This window comes from Lepisma saccharinum, chromosome 14, assembly GCF_977018435.1.
Source record: "Lepisma saccharinum chromosome 14, izLepSacc3.1, whole genome shotgun sequence".
NCBI lineage: Eukaryota > Metazoa > Arthropoda > Insecta > Zygentoma > Lepismatidae > Lepisma > Lepisma saccharinum.
The window spans coordinates 41,536,068-41,560,426 of NC_139242.1; the positions used below are offsets into that span (position 1 = coordinate 41,536,068).

Genomic DNA, 24,359 nt, shown 5'->3' on the forward strand with positions numbered 1-24,359 from the left:
GCTCCATCCCTCCCAGAGTTGCCCCAAGGTATCTACTGATTAGACGTTGGATCTGAGAAGAGCTGCTTTACGCAGGAAAATTTTTGAAAGATTTCTCACCTGAGATCACGCTTGTCAGATCGGATGCCCTAAGTATATTAATATAAATGACAGCGTATTTTTATTGAGTACATTTATTATGGACTTTGTGTAGCTTCAGCCATAATTGTATTGCATGCAATATACAGGGTATCTGAAAAGATACACACCATAGGCCAAATCACAGTATTCACTATGTCCTTTTGTCGAGTTCCACACAGGACTGTGGGTAGAATTGCAGTTGATTAAGCAGACTAGGAACATTTGTACCCAATCCTGGCGGAGATGGGCCAGATTTCAAGTCTTCATATTGTACATCCGGGATTTCAGATATCCCACAGTATGCAAAGTCCAATGGACAGAAATCCAGCAACTGTAGGGCCCATTCAATGGGTCGTGCGTGACCAATTCAGCATTCCGGAAATATGCTATCCAGTCAGTTTTGCACAGACCTGGCATAGTGCAGAGGGGAGCCACCCTGCAGCATATTCTCCAATGGTATACAATGTATCAGTTCATCTTGCAACATGCCAGATAATTTTCGCTGTCCACATACAGGCCAATGATGTGATCATTCCAGATGCCACAACACTATAACATGCTTGGAGCCCTGTGTGCAAGTATTGTACCAATTGTGATTTACTTGATACCAGCAGGGCATAAAAAATTGCCTCTTCAGAAAACAGCAAGCAGTCTGGATAGGAAGGCTGGGTTCTCATCCGTCCAGTCCAAGAACCACCCTGTAGTCACGACAATCATCTGATGTTTGATGCAGAAGTTACAGCTTGAAGGGGTGGAATTTTTCCTTCTTCAGGATATTGTGCATGGTGGGCCGGCCATCCACTGAACATTTAGTTCCAGGTTTCCTTGCTGGGTTGACTTCTTCGGACTGGCATGCAATTTGGCAAGCACCATTTCACAAACCTCTTTGTCAGTGCACGGTCATCCAAACTTGGGCAAATGTACAATAGAACCCGTTCACTTGAATTTCTCCAGAATCTTTCCATGGTGATGTTTGTTGAGTGAACGTGCTGGCAATATCTTGGCATGAAAAACCTTCAGATCCACACAACTGCACGATTTCCACACATTCCTCCTGCGACAGCATCACTCACTGCAACAAAAGAACAAAACACAGTCAATTTTACCATTTGGCCTAAGGCGTGGGACTTTTTTTTTTTTTGGACACTTTATATAGAACCCACCGTAACTATAAAATGACAAGTTTCAACCAGCAGACATGACAAAATAAATCATAAAAAATAAAAATCTTGCCACACGGATGGAAAAGTAGAAATAGTAGGGCCTCTAAGTTTATCACTCAGTGTGTGGCATCATATTGAGATACCAATTTCTTTGAGCCTTCGGTGGCCTTGCCCAATGTATATTGAAAATGGAAATTTGCAATGAACCAACCTGATATCTTCATTAATAACATGAAGCCACATTTTCATTCTGATTATTGATGATCATTTAACTGTACTGAATTTTCTCATCTCATGATCAAGAATGAGTTAAGTACAGTACAATTTTTACTGCTCATTTTAGAATTAACACTAAAAAACCTTACAATTACTTCTCCCATTTTAACATAAAAAGGGTATTCATGTTTTGGAGAATGAAAGATGCAGCAGTATAATGAATACACAAGAGCAAATTAATAACTTTTTCGAAGAAACTTACTTATAAAAGGTTCTATTAATTTTGTTGGCCACTGCCACAATCCATGTGGGAACTTGTTGTTTCACTTGTCACAACAAGTTCCCATGTGGATGGTGGCAGAGACCATTGAAATTAATAGAACCTTTACAGGTAAGCTGTGTGGAAAAAGTTAGTAATTTGCTTTTGTGAACCACTTACATGTCACATAATCGGTTACATCCATAGCATGACATTGTATTAACATGGCAGAGAAAAATAATGGATGATAAAATAATAAATGCACATATTTCTATGCTTAAAATCTTTATTTTATGTACAGCTGCTTTTCAAGGGAAAAAAATGGATTATGCTTTATTAGAGATGCATCTTGCCTTTCACACAAAGGAATGCTACAAATTTCTTCACACTAATAGTTTGTATTAACATCTGACAACATCCGGGAAAACACAATTCATACACATAATTTGCACCTTGTAGAGCAAACAGCAAGTTTTTGGAAAGAAAAATGTAACAATAAATCACAGGAACAGAAAGCAATCCTTTCTTGAGTGCCAACTTCATGTTGATTCCATTCTTAGGTTTCATTTTTGCTGTGGTCACCATCACGCTACCTCTGCAAGGAAAGAAATGTAACATTTAGTATACACAATGTAGTTTCATAATGCATTTCAATGTTTTCATCATCAGTATAATTCCTGTCTAATGAATTTTATTCAGAACTGACAAAAAAATTTACTTCCATCCATTTTATACTTTTTTTCCTTCTAGGCTGCTAGAATAACCGTGGTGATAACAAATAGTGGAGAGAGTGCCGATTAAATACATAAAAAAGAGGAAGTACGTACAGGCATTCTGTGCCACAAATGATTATACATTAATAAATTTCTTATTTTTCTATGTGAATACTTGCAGAGAACTTTTTCATAATATATATTCCATACATTCCATCCCATAGAGGCATGTTTGTATGGTAATAAACAGTGGCAGCGATTAGGTTCCAAAACTCTGGGTGGGGAGGGGGGAGAGGCAGGAGAGTTTACTTTCCCTTAGTAGATAAGGTTTAGCATAGTGCAGGGACAAAAGTGGCAAAAAGTGTGGGGCAACTGCCCTCCCCCACACACCCCTGATCACCACCACTGGTAATAAATGATCTGTTTAAAACCGTTAAGAAACTGCTAAGTAGGAACCTATCTGAAAATTGAAATGACCTATATACGTAACTAATGGATCATTGTTAGTTAATATAATAATAATAGCACTTATAACTACAGTGAAATGAATATTAAATATCTTTCAAACTACTATAAATAGCTTCCCCACTATTTATGACATACTTATAAAAGGTAGGGTAAGGCAGAGTGGAAGGATTAGTTTGTTAGTATTGTTTGTCAATCTCTCACTCATGAAGAACTTTAATCATTCACAAACAATGGTAACTTGTGTCCCTAACATTCACACCCACACACACAACAAAATGAATTAAAAAATGTGATGCACTAAATGCTCTGTTCATATGCCCACTACTTTTTTCTTATGTATTTTAAATCTTATTCAACATTCAAAGCTTCCACCTAGCCGAATAACACTATCAGGCCTTTGGTGCAAGTGGTCCTGGGATTGATCTCCGGTGGGAGTTCCAAAATTTCAAATAGTGGCAATGGGACTTCATGCACCGAGTATGGATCACAATGGAAAGCTGCTTGGCCCAAAAGCTGTCACATCAGAGAGTTTTGTTTTCATGTTAAGGGACTTCAGATTTGGTAAGCTATTAATATACACACGAAAAGTGGCAACATATCCACGTACCTGTTTATTTACAAATTCCGATGTGGAAGGTGACAGTGGTCTCCGAAATTAATCAAATAAAATAAACAGGTGCACAGATATGTTAGCACTTTTGATATGTACATTAAGAATTTGGTTTTATTTAGTAGGACAATTAAGTGTATTACGCAGCAAAAAAGAAGAAAGAAAAAGGAAACTTTCAGGTACTATTTTATTGATGACTGGGTGAAATAGTTTTTGGACAATTGCATTTTTTTTCTTTCTTATTTAGCATTACTTATCTGCCTCTTTACGCTAAATGTGATTATGAGGATGATTTGATGAAATTGAAGGAAGTCACAGAGGAGTACACCTTTCCAGCACTCAAAGATCTGAATTTTGGTCATGAGTAAACAAAGTGCTTAGCCTTAGAGGACTTTCAGTATCTGAAGGCACATCCTATATTATAGAACATTTCAAAAGGGCGATCTGCATTCCTGGGACAATAATGGTGGGAAAAGGTACAATTGACTTGAAAAAAGCATTGGTGTGAAATGTTTATCTTGTTAAATTCATATACCTCCTTGGTAAGAGAAAATTACCTGATATTTTAGACTTTTACCAGTCAAAAACTATGGTCCTTATGAATAATGTGTGATTAATTTCCACTTTTTATTATTAATTTTGGTATACAATAATAGTTTTTGTAAAACTCAATATTTCCAGTTTCAAACATTCTTCATCAGGTGAGAAAACATGGGAGGATGGATCCATTGGTAGGGTAGTGATCAGCTGGTTTTGATTCTTGTTTTTATATTTAAAAAAGCAATATTAAAAACAGCTTGTATTATTCTTATGAAAAAAATAATCAACATCATAGTGTGTCTATCCAAACATCAGATCCATCATCCTAGTTAGCTAAGTTGAAGAAGATTGAAAGAGTGCAAATATTATGTTTAAAAAACAATTATGTGCTAGAACCAATAGGAAAAGTAACTGAAATTAATTGCTTATTATTTTTATTTAATGATGTTGGCACAAGGTGTGAGCTATGTCTTAATGAATTTATTCAGTTACTTACTTTCTTATTTCATGAACATTACTAGAAATTTTCCCCACACATGGAAAGATTGATTGTACCCAAGAAATCAATTTTGAAACATCCCATTATTTAAATAACATCAATCACTTGTTATTAATATTTTATTTTAGTCCATAATATTAGCAAGAAAATTTACATTATTATGAACATCCTGAAATAATTCCAGTTAAGAATTTTTTGTGTTAATGAATAAATATGACACCAATAAATACCAATATGCTGAATTTTAAATTAATATTAAAATTGAAAATGAAACCCCAAACCAAAAGAGGACTGAAACAAATGTCAACAATAACTGAAAAAGATACAATATTCTGATAGAACAGCAACTACAATTATATTTTTATCTTTACATTTGCATGCCACAAAACATGGTAAGAAAATAACATCTTTTACTTCCACTAAGCTACATTAAATTAGGCAGCTTAAGTGGAAATTTAAATAAATTTTGATTTTCATCGAAAACATTACTCAAAACAAATTTAAAAATTCAAAAATAAAAAAAAATATATATCTACACAACACATATACAAAACAGTAAATAAGTTATTTTTAATTACTGGTTTTTATTGGTATGCAAGTTCATTATACTAGCATTATTAAATGATTTTTTTAATTTCAAGTAACAAAACATGACGCCGAAAAACAAGAAAAAGAAATTCATTTACTTCAATATGTTAGTAATGATTCTTTGAAGTCGCTTTTACCAACGTAATACAAATAGTAAAAATATGACAAACAGAGAAAGCAATGGGGGAAATACACAAATAAACACAAAATAAAGTTTGGAGTTGGCAAAAGAAAGAAATGCAATGAACGGAACATCGTGTAGTGAAACAAAGCTTAACCCATTTCCCATTAACACTTAAAACATGGTGATGATAGATGAGGAAAAATGCTGTTTTTTAATTTTTTTCTTTACATGGTGCACACCCAGTAGTTATACACCATACACAACACTGAGAAATAGTTATACACCATACACAACACTGAGAAAGTTCAACAAAGCCTATTTTTATGTTTGCTTGCTATAAGCTTTCAATTAGTGCAGAATTTTTTCACAACTAAATCACAAGTAAAACAATCGAATCCAACATAAGGCATGTAAGTCTTAGAAAATATAATTTTGTACAGAGGAAATCAAGTTTTTACAACTGAAACTGGAAGAAAATACACTAGTGTTCAGAAAGTGTGAGTATCTGTGAAATCATATTCAATTTGCTCTGTGATTGAACACCAAAGTGTAAAGATTTGGTGAAGGTCGCTAAACTGATTTCTCCACATGCACACAAGGTGTTCACCAAACAGAACTATAGCAAAGTTTAAATATAAAGATAACCAATATTTTTTTATCGGATATTCACTTGACATCTTCAAATGTCCACAAACGATGTAAAATGAACCTGGTATGTCAAACACAGTCCCTACAAACACCAATAATCTGTCCCCAATACTCTGGAAGAACATGGCTTCCTCTGTGATAGAACTCTGTAGAACGTGAACCACAGAAGTCCTCAAATGCACACCCTGTCTAGATTTTGGAGTTGTCACCTTCTATGGTGGTTGCCCAGTGAATGGAATCAATAATCATGCGTACTGTTCGACCACAGAAGATGAGGCTCAAGAGGACCAATCTACAAGTGATAGGGGGAAGTAACATCCAAGAAACAATGGCGATTGTATGTGTTCTGTTGGAAGAGATGGTAATTGGTAGAGGCATGCATGTTTCGTTTTTGACAAAACCATGAAATGTGAAATAACACTTTGTAATGGTAATTTTTCAGGTTTCTGAAAGTTGTGAGGTGCATTCTCCTACCCTGTTTTGTCATGAAATAATGCGAAATGAACTGCAAAATGCGAAATAGACTCAAACATGAAATTTAGAGTTTATTTACTGAATTAGTTATGCAATTCATGGAAAATTGATTAATTCTGCTGTAAATATTTGAGAAGAAAAATTCAACCCCTTTATACATGAATAAACTTAATACTTTGGTTACTACATAAATGTGCTATTAGAAGGGATATGTTTATTTTGTATAATAAGTGCAGTTTTTAAATCAAATTTAGGATTATAGTCAGAATTCTAAAACCAAAATGTCATTTTATATACTGCTTTTGATCAGATTTTTCACCGCTATAACAGCAAAATTTTATTTTATTTACCACTTTTGAACCTGAAATTGACTGCTTTTTGTACCAAAATTTTGCTTTTTTATTTACCAAAAATATGTGCCTCTAGTAATTGGATGGGGCAATGTCTGGAAAATAAGGTGGATGCATCAGCGTTTCCCCAACCAAGGTGGAAAATGGTGTCACGGGTGATCTTAGCCACATGTGACCTCGCATCATCTGCTAAGTAGATACGTTTCTGATTCACTGCTGACATGAACTCATTACAGCTGCTGAGAATACACAGTTGCACTTATTGTCTGAGCAGGTGGCAGTAGTTCGCAATGCACAATACTTTTGAGCAGTCCACCCAAACCTTCTTTTGATGCATTGGTGGTTCCAGATTGTTTTTGGAGCGGGTTCATGTGATGCTAACCAATGTTGATGACCCGCTTCTTATCGCTTGTCGCTGACCTCCATGGCAGAGTAGTTAGCATGGTACGCTCCAACACTAGTGGTTCCAGGTTTGAATACTGACATTGACATGGGTGTTCTTTCCGAGTGTCCTTTCATCATATCATTACTCATCTTCTGCCAAAAGTGGCAGAAAGAGAAGTAAAATAAACCAAATCAATCAATCATCGCATGCAGGCACTCTGTCCAGAAAGGAGTCCTTCTCAAGATGTAACAAGCTGATGGAGATGTTGTCAAATGGTCTCTGCAATGAGATTGAATTCTTCTCCCAAGTCATCTCATGTTCGGCCATTGTTCACCTCAATAGCCACCTGCAAAGCATTGTTGTCCACAGCTGTTAGTTTCCCAGCACGAGGGAGATTTATTGCCCTCATTGAATCTTTCAAACCATCGTTGCACATGCATGTATTCACCACATCATTGCCGAAAGCCTAGCATATTTTCTTTCCTGTTGCTGTCTCATTTGTTCCAAGTATAACCTCTTACAGGTCCTTAGCAGGCAGTTTGGAGTATCCATGCTTCACCTGTCCTCACTGATGTTCATGTTGAACTGCACAGACCATTACCTGATGGTTGAATGTGTACACACCCACCAACAACTATCGTCTTATCTCTCTAAACTTTGAACTCGCATGATGTTCCACAATGTCAGAAACTGACAGAACTTTCTTGTTTACTTTTATACAATAAGAAGGATGTGTTCAGTTATGTAATAATTTTATGCAAAAATACTTTCCCTTATGCCTGAATTCTGCAATATCATAACAAGCTGCTTTAAACCTTTCCAAAACTGATGCTACTGAAATATTAATTTCAAATATCATGGCACATAGAATCAAATAATATTAAACTATAAATTAAAAAGTATACTTGATACTTAGTTCATACAACAATTAGAATTAAGTGAATTACTCATACTTATTAATTTCTAAATTAGCATATTTGAATATTTTTATAAAGAAGTTTTAATTCATTAAAAACAAAAAATATTATATATTTTTCTTAATATATATTTATGTATATGAATGCTGTTAATCCAGATTCTCTGCAAGCAATGTTACCTCAGGTATTGGATATAGAAATGTTTGAATACACCTAAATGAAGGTATATGATAGTTGTAGATCTGTACATGGAAAGTGTGTCTAGAAAACATTAAAAATTGATGATGGAAAAAAATGAAAGACCCCAAACAGGAAACAACGCAGATGATTAACCTAGCTGAGATTCCAAACAAGCACGATCATAGTGAAGGAGAAAATGAGCATGTACTTATTTCTTACTCAACACATACACAATGTACAAACACTGAAAACAAGTTTCCATGATAATCTCGAAGTATATATTAATAGCGTATTTTCAAAGTCCCCATTTGATATCTATTGATTTGACTCAACTTCAGGCTTAATTTACTGCATGTGGGAAGTTTACATTTTGGTCCCCAACTCTTCTTCTAAACAATACCCTAAATTTCAAAAGTTGATTGCAAATTAAAGTGCAAGTAATGTTGTATCTCTCTCTCTCTCTCTCTCTCTCTCTCTGAAAGTATTGCAATATTTGCTCTGTAATCTCCCAATATGTTCGAAACAGAGATAAAACATGCCTCCTAGCGGCAAATTGTGTAAACTACAGGACAATGCTTATTACAAAAGAAAAATACTATGTGTATCCAAATTAAAGTGCTGCAGTGAGATGATTTCACTTGAGCATCAAATACAGGGTGTCCCACGAACGGCGCAACTGGGAATTAAGGTGGCGTTACTTTGTAACCGAAACCTGTACATACATAAGTCATACACCAAATGTTAGCCCTGTCCAAGTAGATATTTTTAAACATAGAAACAACAAACGGGTTGCAGTGTTGCCAAATGTAAGTGAAAGTGTAAATTTATTTTTCCGCAAAGCATGGAAAATTGCATGTCAAACATTCGTGCCAGGAGTAGGTAAGTAACACTTTTTTCACCATAATTTTCATTTTCTTTTTTTCCTGTTTCCAGTATTTCCATGTCATAGACCATCACTAAACACACCTTTTGTTGCCTTCAAACATCAACAGTGTTGCCACTGTACCTCATAATTTTTTTAAAACACCCATTTGGACCGGTACGCCTTTACGAGGCATTTCAGGATTGGCTATACGCAAAAACGATCGGTTTTCTTCTCTGAACTATAGATGGCGAAATGGTCCACCTACCCAAGGTGGAAATTGACGTCCAAATTTCCGTACGAATGTTTGACATGCAATTTTCCATGCTTTGTGGAAAAATAAATTTACACTTTCACTTACATTTGGCAACACTGCATGAACAACACTGCACCCCGTTTGTTGTTTCTATGTTTAAAAATATCTACTTGGACAGGGCTAACATTTGGTGTATGACTTATGTATGTACAGGTTTCGGTTACAAAGTAACGCCACTCTTAATTCCCAGTTGCGCCGTTCGTGGGACACCCTGTAGTTCACACGGACGATGCTAGATAGTGTACGGACAGAACTGAGAGCTTCTGCGTTCGACAAAAATGAACGGTATATTCTTGAAGCACAGCAGTACATGTATAACCATAATTTGTCTGTGGTAGTGGGTCCTCAAATATGGATCGTGAAGTGAAAGACAGTGAAATTGAGACTTAAGTGAATATAGTCATTATCTCCATGTTAAAATAAATATAGTTCAGCCTATCTTACCAATACAGTGATATATCAAAATGAAATAGATGATTGTGGGCAGAAACTGCCAGGATGAATACTTTACATACGATTATTGTCACATTAAAATGATATTCCATTGTACACACTTGAGTGTAGCATGCTAGAGCATGGGAGGAAGTTTGAGTCCCATACAGTACTTCTAGTCCCCATCGGTGCAGTTATAAATGCCATGTGTTACATGACCTGCTCAGGAAAAAAATTGAAATCTTGATAATATTTGAAAAATCCTGTATTAGCAACATTTTGAACAACTTTTAATTGTGACAATTTCCAAGCATTGGTATCAGTATTAGCTCAGCTACAGCTCAGAATATAGTAAAACTAATTAAAAATAAAAGAAAAAGGGAATTAATAGATATTTCTGTGCTTTTCTTTAATAAACATTATTTAAGATTCGTCACCAATTGGCATCTATGGCAACCGCTAGTTGCATAGGAAAAAGCAAGTCTCTATCATCATACAATCCCACACGTATCCAAAAACATACAAGCAAGTCACACACAAAAGAGCACGCACACACTTTCACAGGCCTGTTAGTCCAAGAACAGAAGGAACGATTGGTTAGTTGGCTGGGTATGAAGGTGAGGGGAGGATGAACCATTGCCACTCATTCGTGACTCTATTACCTGCTCCAAGCAGCCTGGGCCGTGTTATCAATTTTCCTCTTGCAGCTGTCTCAACAGAATCATCCTCTTTTTTTCCAATTCATCTTCGCTCAGCTCACCTTCTTCGACGCTCACCTCACCAGGCTCACATGTGCTCCCCCTTCTCCCTCCTGGGGACCGGTGCTTGTTGGGTGGTGGGGGCGGAGGGGAGTTGGAGCGATGTCGGCTGGGGCTCCTGTGCTTTCTTTTTTTGCTCTTCTTGTATTCTTTTTCCGAGTCGTCCGAGTACGAAGCCGAGGGCTGCAATAGGCAGTTGGGGGAAGGGAAACCACCCACTCTGTTAACTAAAGGCTTTCAAAGATATTATCATCCATGAAACTTATCTAAGTATACCCACCCACAGTGATGTCTCTTATTTTTTTAAAATGAAGGTGAACACTAAGGTAAAAAAACTGTTATGTGACATTACTGTTCAAAGCAAAAAATACATGCACATTGAAATACAAAAGCAAGTATTTTGTCATACATTACTTCGCTGCATAATTTTTCTTCTCCAAACTGTGATTATAATAAATTTTTCATCATAAAATTGTCTGTTATAATGAACTTGCATTACCCAAACTTTACAACTACACTTGTTTTGTTAATATAACTAAAAATATATGCATACACACTTTTCTTGGTGAAAAATAACTATGCGATGTCTTTGGTGTAAATTAATACTACTCCACACAAATATAAATACTGCTGTAAGATTTCAAGACTGCTTAATTGTGATATTAATTGTGGGTGTTTTGTCAAACTGGAAAGAGAGATGGAACATTAATACTTTTGATATGTAATTTTCCAACTTGCTGACTTTGATATGAAGAATAAATCCATTCCCCCCCATATTCTAATACAGAAAAGTAAGTCATCTTGTCTAGTACTTCACTCAATTTGGCGTTTGTTTATATATTTAGAACCTCTGCCAAGTTTAGAAAAAGTACAACATGCTACTAGATCCAGAAATGTTACAATCTATTGAATTTAATGCTGTTGTAACAGGTAAAGAATTTTTATAGTTCAGTTATAACTTTAAATGTACATTGTTCACTATTTGTGTTACTAGCTTTGGTTACTGGAGGGTAAAATGTATTTTATTAAAAATATGCTAGCTTAAAATACTCATCAAATTAAAAACAACAGATTTACTGAGAAGAAGCACTTCATTGTTAAATTACTTAACCCAAGAATTGGTAAAACGCTAGTCTAAAACCTTGTGGAAATGAGCAATGTTAGCTTAAGTTCTATTGAAAATTGTCAAAAACACACTAGTATATAGCCACTGCAATGTTTTTTTTTATTTATACTGATTTTGTGTGTGTGGGTATTTTAAATAAAGATATAGGAGATAAGGTGTCAACAGTACAAACTAACATTGCTCATTTTACCTGACATTCATGTATTGTTTTAGTGTCAATGAGTGGTTCAGCATGTAATATCAACAAATTTGATAGTGTGGGGAAAGTACAGGTACATGGGTGCAACTTGGTGCAACAAATCCTACACAATTTAAGTTACGTGTAAACACTCGTGAAGAAAATCAGAAGGACACTAAAAAATGCATTGCCATCAAGGTAATACATGTGAAAATTGGTTACCATTACCTGTATTTGTACAGCAACATAGTAATAAATAAATAAAAATTCCAGGTTTCAACCACTTGTGCAATCATATCTCAAATTATTACTCTATTTTACACTATGAAGTGACTGCAAATTAATCAAATTACTGCTCATGGATCCTATTAAGGGCAAAAAAGAAAGTCAAGGAAGTTTTGGAATACACGTACTACCTGTCTGATTCTTATTTTCTAAAGAAAATAATAAAATGCTTGAAATATTACATAATACATATATGTTTCTCATGAAAAAAACAACAACAAATAAGAAAATGAATAAAGAATGTCAAAAAAAGTAAATCATGTCCTAATCTGGTTTATTTGATATGCGACAATTACGTCAATATCTATAATGAAGCATGATATTCTGATTCCACGTAACATCAATTAAATAATAAATGCAACAAATTTAAAATATAAAAATAATTTTTCTTTCGAGTTATCTTTTGAATTGGGCACTAACATAGTGCATTTAAAGTTCTGATGCAATATACAGATCTGCTAATTTTTTTTGGCTCAAGCTCACACTAAAAGAAAAATTTTCTTTTTCATGATTCTTGTATGTTTCTTCTACAATAATGATTTTAAATTGATGACCGTAATACAATCAACTATGAAGAAAGTAAACAATATAAACTTATTAAAAGATCAATTAAAATTTGAGTCTCAATCAGGGATTGAACCTGAACCCTACCATTAGCTACAAAACCAACCTCTGGCTTCACCCCCAAGGATCCAGGTTTGATTCCTGGTTGAGACACATTTTCACCGACTAATCAATAAGTTTCTACAGTGGAAACCTGATTTTACAGTTTCCAGCATTAGTTCTCATGGTCATAGTAAAGCAATATGTTACAAAATTTTCCAGGATTTTACTATTTCATGCATTTAAGTTTACACACCTTGGTTCCCCAAGAAACATAAATTGTTGGTTCCAATGTGTTAATCATCTACGTGCCAGTAAGCTCTTCCGAGAGCTAGTTCATTTTTCAACAGTACAAGTTGGATATTGCATTAGGTACGAAGTTCTGCTATGCGAAAGGTGGCAGTAAATCTGGACAGAAAAGAAATACAGAGTTACTTACCGATCTGCTTCTTGCCTTCTTCTTCTTGCTCTTCTTTCTTCGGGACTTCCTGGAGGAATAGTCACTGCTGGAACTATCAGAGACACTTCCACTATGAGACCGGGAACGCCTTTTCTTTTTATTATGGGAGCGATGATCGTCATCAGAATCTGAGACCTGTAAAAGTATTGTGCACATGGTACTGGTTAGAATTAAAACAACATATTCCAAAAAAAACGGTACTGAAAATAAAACTAGATTTCAAAAGTTCCAGAAAACTTATATTGCACCTATGGTGAGTTCCACGTAAAATGGAACCTTCATTTTATTTGCTTTGTTGGGACCACAAAGATTGAATGTACAGTGAAACCCCAATTTTACATTTTCCTGCATTGTTCATTCAATCTTGATTGTTATAAAATTTTCCTCAATTTTACATTTTCGTGCATTATAAGTTTTTACAGCTTGGTCTCCTGAAAAAATGTAAAATTGAGGTTCCACTTTATAATGTGGAAAAATGTAAAATCAACAAACGGAAAATTGGAGTTTCACTGTACGTATAAAAAAAATACATATGAGGGACCACATGGAAGTGTTTGACAAGGATGTACAAAAATTTCTTTTCTCGTACGAAAAGTGAAGTAAATAAACAAAATCAACCTACAGATAACGTGGTTTGGACATATGAAGCAAAAGCTGTATATAGAAGCATACACCGCACAAAGAGTGGGAAAGACTGATTGATTGGGTTTATTTTACTTCGCTTTTCTGCCTTTTTTGGCTAATTGTGAAGATGGGGATAAGTGATGTGATGAATTGAATGGATACTCACAAACACCCATGCCCAGGCCAGGATTTGAACCCAGGACCCCTAGCATTGTAGCACAATGTGCTAACCACGGAGGCCGACAAGTGGGAAAGAGGGCAACGGATCATCAAGATGTAGGTGGAAAGTGTGGAGATTAGAACACGGTGGTGGAAGATCACAAGATAGATCTGTCCGGTTGCGAGATTAAGCTAGTGACAGCAAGCAGTGAAGGATATGACAGGTACATTGCTTATTTTCATCACATTATGAAAGGTGGTAACAAATGCCTACAACTTTATTTCAGATCATGTGCAATGTATGCTTTAGCTGGATATTTTTTACAGCTGAGGAGAAACCATTTATATCCTTACTGACTGCTATCAATACAGATACTTTCAAATTGAAACAATCTAAAGAAGTTCAGATATTTATAAATTTTAACATATAGTACATTTTCTATTGGAACTACAGTTTTGCTTGAAAATATATAATTTCATATAGGATATAATCATTTAATCACAAAATCCATTTCTCTCCATAATCATTATTACAAAAGGAAAAATAATGAAAAATTATGCAGAATTAGACTCCAAGAAAATGGTACTTGCCATTTTTGTAGACTCTGCAAGACAGATGTGCTCTGGAAAAGTATCACCCGGCATCGGTGATTAAATTTCAACTGATATTTTCCGATACCAATACATCAGTATCGGGCCAGCCCACATATTTTTTATTGACCATAAAGAAAATTTTAAAATCTAAAATCATAATGTTGAGCACAGAACTTACTGATCTAGAATGTGACTCAGATCTCGATCTCTTCTTCTGCTTTTTATTTTTCTTCGCTTTCTTTGACCTAGAATGGTGATGGCTGCATGATTCTTCTACATCATGCTGGTACTCCTGTAAAACACACACACAACATGATTTAGTTCCATGCAAGATAAAAAAATGAATATCGAAAATGTGAGATTAAGCTAGTTATATGTATAGAACAGATTGCCTTTTGTTTAATCTGCGGTTACAGTACATGTAGGAAGCAAATTTAAAGAACAAACAATGCAAACATGTTACATGAAACTGAAACCATTCACAAAAAATAAACTATTTTGAAGAAAAACATGAAATGTGTTTCAAGTTTCCAATCTTGGCAATAAAAAAAATGCATTTAATTTCCTGACTTTTCAAGGTTTTTAAAATTACTACAAAATATCCCTCCTGACCTTTTCACTCCACAAATAATTTTCCTGACTTTTGCAGGTCAGTGAGAACCCTACAGTGTCAAGAGTTCCCACTAATTTTGGCGAAACAAATTTTCCGATTTGTCAGGTTTTCCAGTCAATTTTAAAGCCATTCTGTTGTGCTTTGAGATGCTAATAAGCTCTTAATATATATATTAGGGATGGGACCGATTAATCGGTATCGGCCGATATAGGCATATCGGTAAAATTACCGATTATTTTACAGATCCGATATATCGATAAATATCTGATGATTTAGTGCAAAATTATGCGATTCTGTTGTAATTTTTATGGATAATCTCCATGCCCTAACTTCTAAAAAAAGTAAATATCTAAATATGCAATTTTCTTTTCACTGCTGTCTTCTTGAAACACACATTTATTAACCTTTTGGTTCCCAAGCATCTTGGTTGAGATACCCAAATGTAACCATCACGGTCCCAAGCGTCTCGTCGTAGTTTTTACGTTATAACTTTTCTATTTTTGGCTAGAATTTCGATTTTTTTTATATATATTGTTCCTAACACATGTATTTAACAGAAATGTTTCTTGCACCTTTTTTTTTCTTCATGAAAATGGAGGGGAAAAGGCAGGAAAAGGGACTTCTCTTTTGCATCTCTTTTCAAGGGAAAATTCTTGCCGACAAAGGAAGACCAGCTTTGTTGTTCTAAAGTAATGCTTTTCACTCCTGCCTGGTAACTGCATTCAAAGGAAGCTTGTTTATCAGTATCGGATGTCAAAATGAAAGTTTTCCGTGCGGGCACAAGCAGGAGGTGGGGGTGGGGAGAGGGGGAAGACTGGTTGTTGAATCTGCGTTGTGAGAATGGAATTTTGAGGCACGCTGAAGGAAACCTTTGTTTTTGAGCACAAATTGTAACACAAGTTACCCTGCATTGTCTAAAAAAAGAATTTCAAGCACCTGCAAGAATCAGCGCTCATTTTTCACTGTGTTCTAGCTTCTCGTCCATGAAAGTTATGCGTAGGTGTGTCGTTTTGTGCCCAAGTGCGAGGATATTTTTTGAGTGATGTGACAGACTTCCAAGGACTTTTTTGTCATCTACGTGTTTTGGGGGGTTTCCTCCTCTTCCCCTCCATATATACACCGAATTTGCATAAATTTTGCATTTTGTGCATTTCGACATCCTTTTTTTTCAGGGGGGGCATGGGGGAAACCCATTTCTTTTTTCAAAAAAGTATTTTTGAGGGGATTTCCCCCCTTTCCCCCTCCATATGTACACCTAATGTGCGTAAATTATATATCGTCTGAATCTGTGATTCATTCTGCGTACAACGGTATATCTTTCATATCTCTAGGGCATATAGTTTCTGAGCTATATTCATTTCAATGTAACTCTGCATTTCGCTCAATAACGAAGCTTGAGACAGTGGCATACAAGCCTTTCGTTTCAAGGGTACAACTCGCGTTACATTGGTCATATGACAATGATGCAAATATTTTTTCTGTTTCTTACATGCCAGCGATAATTTTTATGTGCATTTTGAACTTTTCATATCCTTTTTTTTTCGGCGGGGCATGGGGGAGAAACCCCATTTTTAAAAAAAAAAAAAAAAAAAAAAAGAGTTTTTAGTGGATTTTCCCCCTTTCCCCCTCCATATGTACGCCAAATGTGCATAAATTATATATCGTCTGAATCTATGATTCATTCTGCAAACAACGGTATATCGTTCATATCTCCAGGGCAAATAGTCTCTGAGCTAAAGTCATTTCAAGTTACAGCTGCATTTTGAAGCTTTAATCAGTGTCGTGCCGACCATTCCTTTTGGGGGTACAACTCACGTTACATTGGTCATATGATAATAATGCAAATATTTTTGTGTTCCTTACATGTCAGCAATCATTTCCATGTGCATGTCGACACTGTCATGTACTTTTTTCTTGGGGATGAGGTAGGGATGTGCCGAAGCCGATTACAGATGTATGAAAATCGGCCGAAATTGACACATCGGCATCGGTATCGGAATCGGCAAAAAAACGATATTTAAACCGGTACAGATTATACTAGAGTTTTTAATAATAAGTTTTATATTCTAGTTTTGTAAGATTTATTGAAAATTTGGTTATGATTCGTCATTATTGTAGAGTTTTTGTAATAAAATTATTGCAAAGTCATTCAGAGGATCAACCTAACTATAAATCGGAAATAAAACAGTACATTGCTGAACCAGGATCTGCTGTTGTATTGAAAATTCAAAAATGAATATTCAAACCTGAAGCAAGTCCTGAGAAAATACTTGGGCATACCTGCTGCATCAGTATTCAGTGATTGAGTGTTCAGTGTTGCTGAACAGATTTGCGATAAGAGAAGAAGTAGGTTACTTCCTGAAGTGCTCCCAAATCTCGTGTTTCTGAAGTTGAATCTGGCAGAACAGGAATTCAATTTGCATTTCAAAGAACTGCTTGTGTACTAATGTTTAACCTCTTGAGAATCCATGTTCTTCTTAAAGGTTCACATAACATTTTGTAGATGCAAATGTACATTCGCATCTCTTGAGAATATATATGTATATACATATGATATGCAATAGAAATGTACATAGCAAATTTATTTTTGTCATGCTGAAAATAACATCCCATTTCTGTTTAATAATCTTATGTATCGGAATCGGTTAAATATCGGCATCGGTAAATTTTCAGCTTCGTCACATCCCTAGGATGAGGGGGGACCCCATTTTTTTCGAAATTTTGGAATTTTGAGAGTTACCCCCCCCCCCCCCCTGCCCCATATACGTCAAATTTGCAAAAATTTCATATAGTCTGAATCTCTGGTTCATTCTGTGTACAACGGTATATCACTCATTTCTCTAGGGCAATTAGCCTCCGAGCTACACTCATTTAATTGAAACTCTGCATTTCCTCAAAATCGGCTCAGGACCAAGGGGGTTACATGTAAAAATGGCCTTGGGATTCAAAAGGTTAAGGAGGTCAATGAACCTTTCAGGTTCTTCAAGGATCATTTCTAATTTTATATCGGATTGATAGAATATCGGTTATCGGTATCGGTAAATTTTACATCATTACTTTATCGGTATCAGCCAAAATTTCATATCGGCCTATCCCTAATATATATACAAGTATTGAACAAAATATTGGAAACACCTGTGGAAGTCGGAACATCATGTATTAATACGGTGTTGGACCACCTTTAGCATGCAATGCAGCTTGGATTCGGGACGGAATAGACCGATACAAGTCCTGAATGGTGGTGAGTGGAATTTGAAGCCATTCTTCATGCAGCACAGCCGCCAGCTCAGGTAGAGACGAAGTAGGTGGAAATCGACGCCGAACCCTGGTTTCCAAAACAAGCCACATATTCTTGATGATATTCAGGTCTGGGGACTGGGCAGGCCAGGGAAGATGTTGAACCTCATCAGCATGCTCTGGAAATCACTGTTGAACAGTACCAGTGGTACGAATGGGGGCATTGACATCCTGGAAGATGGCATACCGGTTTGGAAATAAGGTTTGCACCATTGGGTGGATCTGGTTACCCAAAAGTTCTCTATACACTGCTTATGAGACCCGACCGTGTAATGTGACAAGGGGGCTGCCGAATACCATGATATAGCACCCCAGACCATAATAGAGCCGCCACCATGTTTGACAGTCGGGCGGTGACAGTCCACATTGTATGCTGCCGAGGGTGTTCGCCATACAAACATGCATCCAGTAGTGGGGAAGAGGGTAAAGGTTGACGTAGTCTGACCAAATGACATGTTTCCAGTCCTCCAACGTCCAAGTTTTGTGGTCATTGCACCATGCACATCGCCTTTGAGCACTCGTCTCAGTTATTAGGGGCTTCGCTATAGCAACACACCCATGGATACCCATTTCATGCAGTCCCCACCTCACTGTTTTGCATGACACGGGGTGTTTATGTGCTGATTAAGTTTTGTAGTCACTTTGGCGACCATTGCTTTCTTCTCCAACGTCACAATACGCTTCAAGGCCCGGTGGTCCCTTTTCTGCAGCTTCGTCTTTCAACCACTATTGTGCTTAGCAGATCCTGTTTCACCATGCACTGTGTATGCGGTCATGACTTGAGACCGTGCCTCGTGTTACACCGCATAACTGTGCTGTTTTGCTCACAGATGCTTCAGTGAAACGGGCACCAACAATTTGACCTCTTTCAAACTCCGTCAGGTTGGCAATACTGGTCACTCACTACACCTGAACAACGTGCACTACCACACTGCTCACTCTGCTGTCGGTGCACAGTCCATACTACCTGCAGCAAACAAGAGAAGGTTGATTTCCGCCATGCTCAGTGTTACCACGCACATTGAAAATATGTCCCACTTCTGACTCGTGTTTCCATTATTTTGTCCAATACCTGTATATACTCTTGCAGAGGAAAAACATTTTTTCATTAAGTTTTTCAATACATGTATAAATGAATAAAAAGAAACTATAGTATTATTTTCCCAATTAAGAAGGTGGTTCAAGAGGGAGGGGGTTGAGTTTCATTTTCAATCCACTTAATGCACAGAAGGGCTAACTGGGACTGGCACTACAGTTTCAAGTGGGATCTGAGCTACTATGTGCCTCTACTGGGTATTGAACCCAGTAACCTTTCATTACAAGATATGACAGTACTAGAGGCACATATTTTTGGTAAATAAAAAAGCAAAATTTTGGTACAAAAACAAGACAATTTTGGGTTTAAAAGTGGTAATTAAATAAAATTTTGGTGTTATAGCGGTGAAAAATTGGATCAAAATCAAAAATAAAATGACACTTTGGTTTTAAAATTGTGAATATAATCCTAAATTTGCTTTGAAAACCACACTTATTACATGAAATAAACTTATCCCTTCTAATAGCACATTTATGTAGTTACCACGGTATTAAGTTTATTTCTGTATAAAGGGGTCCATTTTTGCTTCTAAAATATTTACAGCAGAATTAATCAATTTTTTGCGAATTGCATAACTCACACTTTTGAAAGTGTCGCATCGGTAAATAACCTCTAAATTTTGTGTTTAAGGGCATGCGGGACAGTCTCCGCCTGGCTATTCCCTCCGAGTCAGTGTTGCCAACTTTACTCTCTTGGAGCCAGATCAGACTCTTTCATGCACTCTTTTGGCTGTGAACTGGGTGCCTGCCCATGTGCCCCACTATGATACCATCACTGGTTCCAGCCCACATAGACCAACTTTGCCATGATTATACATTTTGGACGTAACGTGATATTGTTATATTGGCTGCCTCGCCCCACCACCTCTTATATCCCCAGCTACTATATTTTATAGCACCATGTTGAAGCGAAATTGGCATAATACTGTTATCAGGGAATCCTTTATTTTCAATTTCATACGACCATGAGATGGGTGATGCCGCCAGATCAAGATGGTGAAAACTAAGAACAAATTGTCATCAATTTAGAGTTAACGATAATAGCAGCGCCCACTCCTTTAACAACTAACATTACTCTAGGAACTACTTCGTAAATCTAGCTCCTTGAAAATAAATTTTAACTCCATTTAAGGTGAAATTTAGCTCTTTTATGTGCACCATGTTTGGCAACACTGCCAGGAGGCAAGGAGAAATGCATTGGGCATATCAGAGTATTATTTGATTTGTTCTCTTGGGAATATCAAACTTCCGATGGAATGGAAAATGATATCAATGGAAAGGGGGCAGTTTGAAGAAGTGATTGCCAAGCAGAAAAGTCAAAACTCCCATTTGATTAGCCGTAACTTGATGTTGAAGTTGAAAAGGAATACATGGAATTCCGAAAATTCTTATTCTTTATATTTTTCAAATATAGTGTCCAGCTTAATAATCAACATAAAAAAAAACTTCCACTTGCAACATGAAGAGAAATTCATACTCATGATACACCCAGGTTATTTTTTTAGTGGCAGTGCCCATTCTGGCTATATTGAAATAAATTTGCAATTGGTGCGTAACTATATCTCCTCCCCTTAAGTGTCTATTTCACATTTTGCAGTTCATTTCGCATTATTTCGTGACAAAACAGGGTAGGAAAATGCACCCCACACCTTTCAGAAACATGAAAAATGAACATTACAACATGACATTTCACATTTCGTGTTTTCGTCAAAAAACAAAATATGCATGCCTCTAGAAATTACCACTATGGCATGGGGAAGTTGGGGGAGATTTTGTTTTATTCCCAAATCCTAGCAAGTACAAAAAAAAATATTAATTTTTCCAACTTTTCCAGTCAGCAGAAACCTGAGCATGTATGAATATTGAAGGAACATCACTAAAAAAATGCATCACAAAACAAGACCATTTATGCATAAGGTTGATGAATCTAGAAAATAAAAGAAAAGAACAAGCCTGAAATGGGAATTATACCTCCAGATTAAGCCTACTTATTTTATATATAGAAATACTGAAAAAAAAAATTGCTGTGAATTGAACACCACCAACCTTAAATAATCTAATACGTTCTGATTCTAACGTGATGGCTTCAAAAGCAGATTCATTCTCAAGTTTAAGCCTAGCAACATCCCAAGTAGTTTGATAATCAATTTCATTATTCTTAAGCAGGGTCTTGAATGCAGACTCCATCTTTCTCTGCCTCCTGGCCTCTTCCTTCAGCCTTTCCTTCTCTCGAGCCTCTGCCTGCAAGCGAAAAGTTACTCAACATTAAATAAACACCCACACTATAACTGCAAACTAAGAAACACAAGCACATTTAAAACCAAAAAATTACCATGCACAAAGGAATTTCAGATGTCTCTCATCACATGTGCACATGGTGAAATTTAATCAATGATGCCCATCTCTAAGATGTAGCGTTTAGTAAAATGTGAAGTCAAAGGTACTGGGCTTGAATCTAGAGCTAGCCATGGACTTTCTTTTTTCATTTATTGTCTCAGCTACATTTTTTAAAATGCATCATTCATCCTTACCGCTGTCATAAACTTGGAGATGTAAAAAATGTTTGTGCGACATTGAGGATGAATGGTCATTAGATCAAATTGATAAAGGAAAACTCACAAAGGACTGCCAGTAATCAAACCTTGTACTGTCTGTGACATGCTCAGGAGCCTGATGCTCAATGCACTTGGCCACAGAGAAAATACATAGAAACTGTTGAGAACAACAACACAAAATATTAAGTTTGGAATAGAGTAATCTGTGTTCGATCAGTATTGGCCAATACAGGCCCAATCGAGATGCTCTTAGGTAACCCTTGGGTGACCGATCGAGATGCTTTGTCAAGGTCATAGTTTTTACGTTATAACTTTCATATTGTTGTTAACACATGTATTTAACACATTTTTTTTTTTCATGAAAATGGCGGGAAAAAGGAGACTTCTTTTTGCATCTTTTTTCAAGGGAAAAATTTTGCCGGCAAAGGAAGGCCGGCTTTGTTGTTCTAAAGCAATGTGTTTCCCTCACGCCTGGAAACTGCATTCGAAGGAAGTTTGTTTATCAGTACCCACGGTCAAAAGGAATGTTTTCCGTGCGGACGCAAGTGGGGTGTAGGGGTTGGGGGAGGGTGGAAAGGGGTTGTTGAAACTGCACACAACAACCAAATTCGGAAGTGGAAATGAACCGTTCGTTCATTTTGTAACTGGTTCTCCTGCAACTCCAAAATGCACGTAAATTCCAGAAAATATGCAAAATTCCCTGACCAACCAAATTCCCTAACATTTCCCTGTTTTCCAGGTTTTCTAGTCTCATAGCAACCCTGTTAAGTGCAATCCTTTTTTTACATTTTGTTTATTACCCTTGTACCCTATATATGTAAATGTCTAATTGTGTACATTCTTTTTCCAAGGCCAAACCTACTAGCATACATTAATAAAGAAAGGCTCTTTGTGGAATACTTGTAATATTTGTTATTAACAGTGCTATTTTTATGGTGGTACGCTGTACCAGCACTTTTTTATAAGTGAGATTGAAACTAGTAACATTTCACTTTAACAAAATAAATTGTGTGTTCATGGGTGTGTGTGTAACTACATGGATGCATGATCATTTATAAACATCCCACTGTATTTTCAACATTATTCATGATGAACACGATAACAATAACAAACCAACTTCAAGAGTATAGGAATCTTTCTTCCCAGAAAAAAGTACTGGTTATTGATATCTATAAATTTAATATTGGCCAATTACTTAAAAATAATAATAAATAACCAAAACTTTATTCAGTCAATGTTTCATTAATTCTCTAATTTGTTTATACAATTTGCTAGCCTTTTTTACTTTCTTATATATATGCATATGAATGAATGAAAGTTACATTTTATTTCGCTTTTCTGCCACTTTTGGCTAATTGCAAAGATGAGGATGAAATGACAATCACAAATACATCTGGACTATAAAACAGAAATCCTACACAGGATTATCCTGGCAGCAGGTCCAACCACCAGAGCCTCGTTAGTCCGCAACAATGCACGTTATCAAAAAAAAAAAAAATAAGTGGATAGCCAAGACTACTTATAAATCAAATATATTTTGAGTGGTGGGATAGCTGGTGGTGGATAGCCATGACAGCACACTGCAAGGAACTTGTGTGGAACTTTGCAACTAATGGTGATTACTTCCTAGGAAGAATTGTCACTGGAGATGGAAACCTGGGCCCACTACCGCCAAGAAAGCAAGCAATGGTGACATAGCTAGGTGCCAAAACTGAAAAAATTCCACACACAACTACTGGCAGGCAGAAAAGGTCATGATGACTCTCTTTTGGAATAAACGAGGGATCATTTTGGAACACTATATACCCAGAGGGGTAACAGAAACCTGTGCAACGAATGCACATCTCCTCAAGAACCACTTGCGTCTTGCAATCAGATCCAAATCACACGGACTTGTGATAACAGGCATTTTGTTGCAACATGACAATGCTTGACCACATCTTGCAAGTTCTGTGTTTTGAGCATCTTCCACATCCACCATATTGCCAGACCTCGCTCCTGGTGATTTTCATGTCTTTGGACCATTCAAATTCAAAGAAGTGATGGGAGGTAAGTCTTCCAAGTCCGATGAAGAGGTGAAGCAGGCAGTGCACGAGTGGTTATGATCACAGCCAAAATACTTTTATTCCTAGACTTATCCATTCACTT

General features: G+C 36.3%; 1 protein-coding gene across 8 annotated transcripts in view; it reads right to left on the minus strand.

Moving 5' to 3' along the window:
* Positions 1-2,026: 2,026 nt before the first annotated feature.
* The window catches only part of LOC145998806 (pre-mRNA-processing factor 40 homolog B-like), a 58,972-nt gene continuing 36,639 nt past the window's right edge, over positions 2,027-24,359 (minus strand). For 7 of the 8 annotated variants that reach the window (XM_083135436.1, XM_083135435.1, XM_083135434.1 and 4 more), the window contains 5 exons: positions 21,703-21,897; positions 14,830-14,943; positions 13,254-13,409; positions 10,527-10,805; positions 2,027-2,353 (listed from right to left, as the gene is read on the minus strand). In XM_083135436.1, coding sequence (XP_082991562.1) covers positions 10,554-10,805; positions 13,254-13,409; positions 14,830-14,943; positions 21,703-21,897 — 717 coding nt within the window. In that variant the 3' untranslated portion in view covers positions 2,027-2,353; positions 10,527-10,553. The remainder of the gene's footprint in view (positions 2,354-10,526; positions 10,806-13,253; positions 13,410-14,829; positions 14,944-21,702; positions 21,898-24,359) is intronic. The other variant, XM_083135437.1, reaches the window with a different exon arrangement.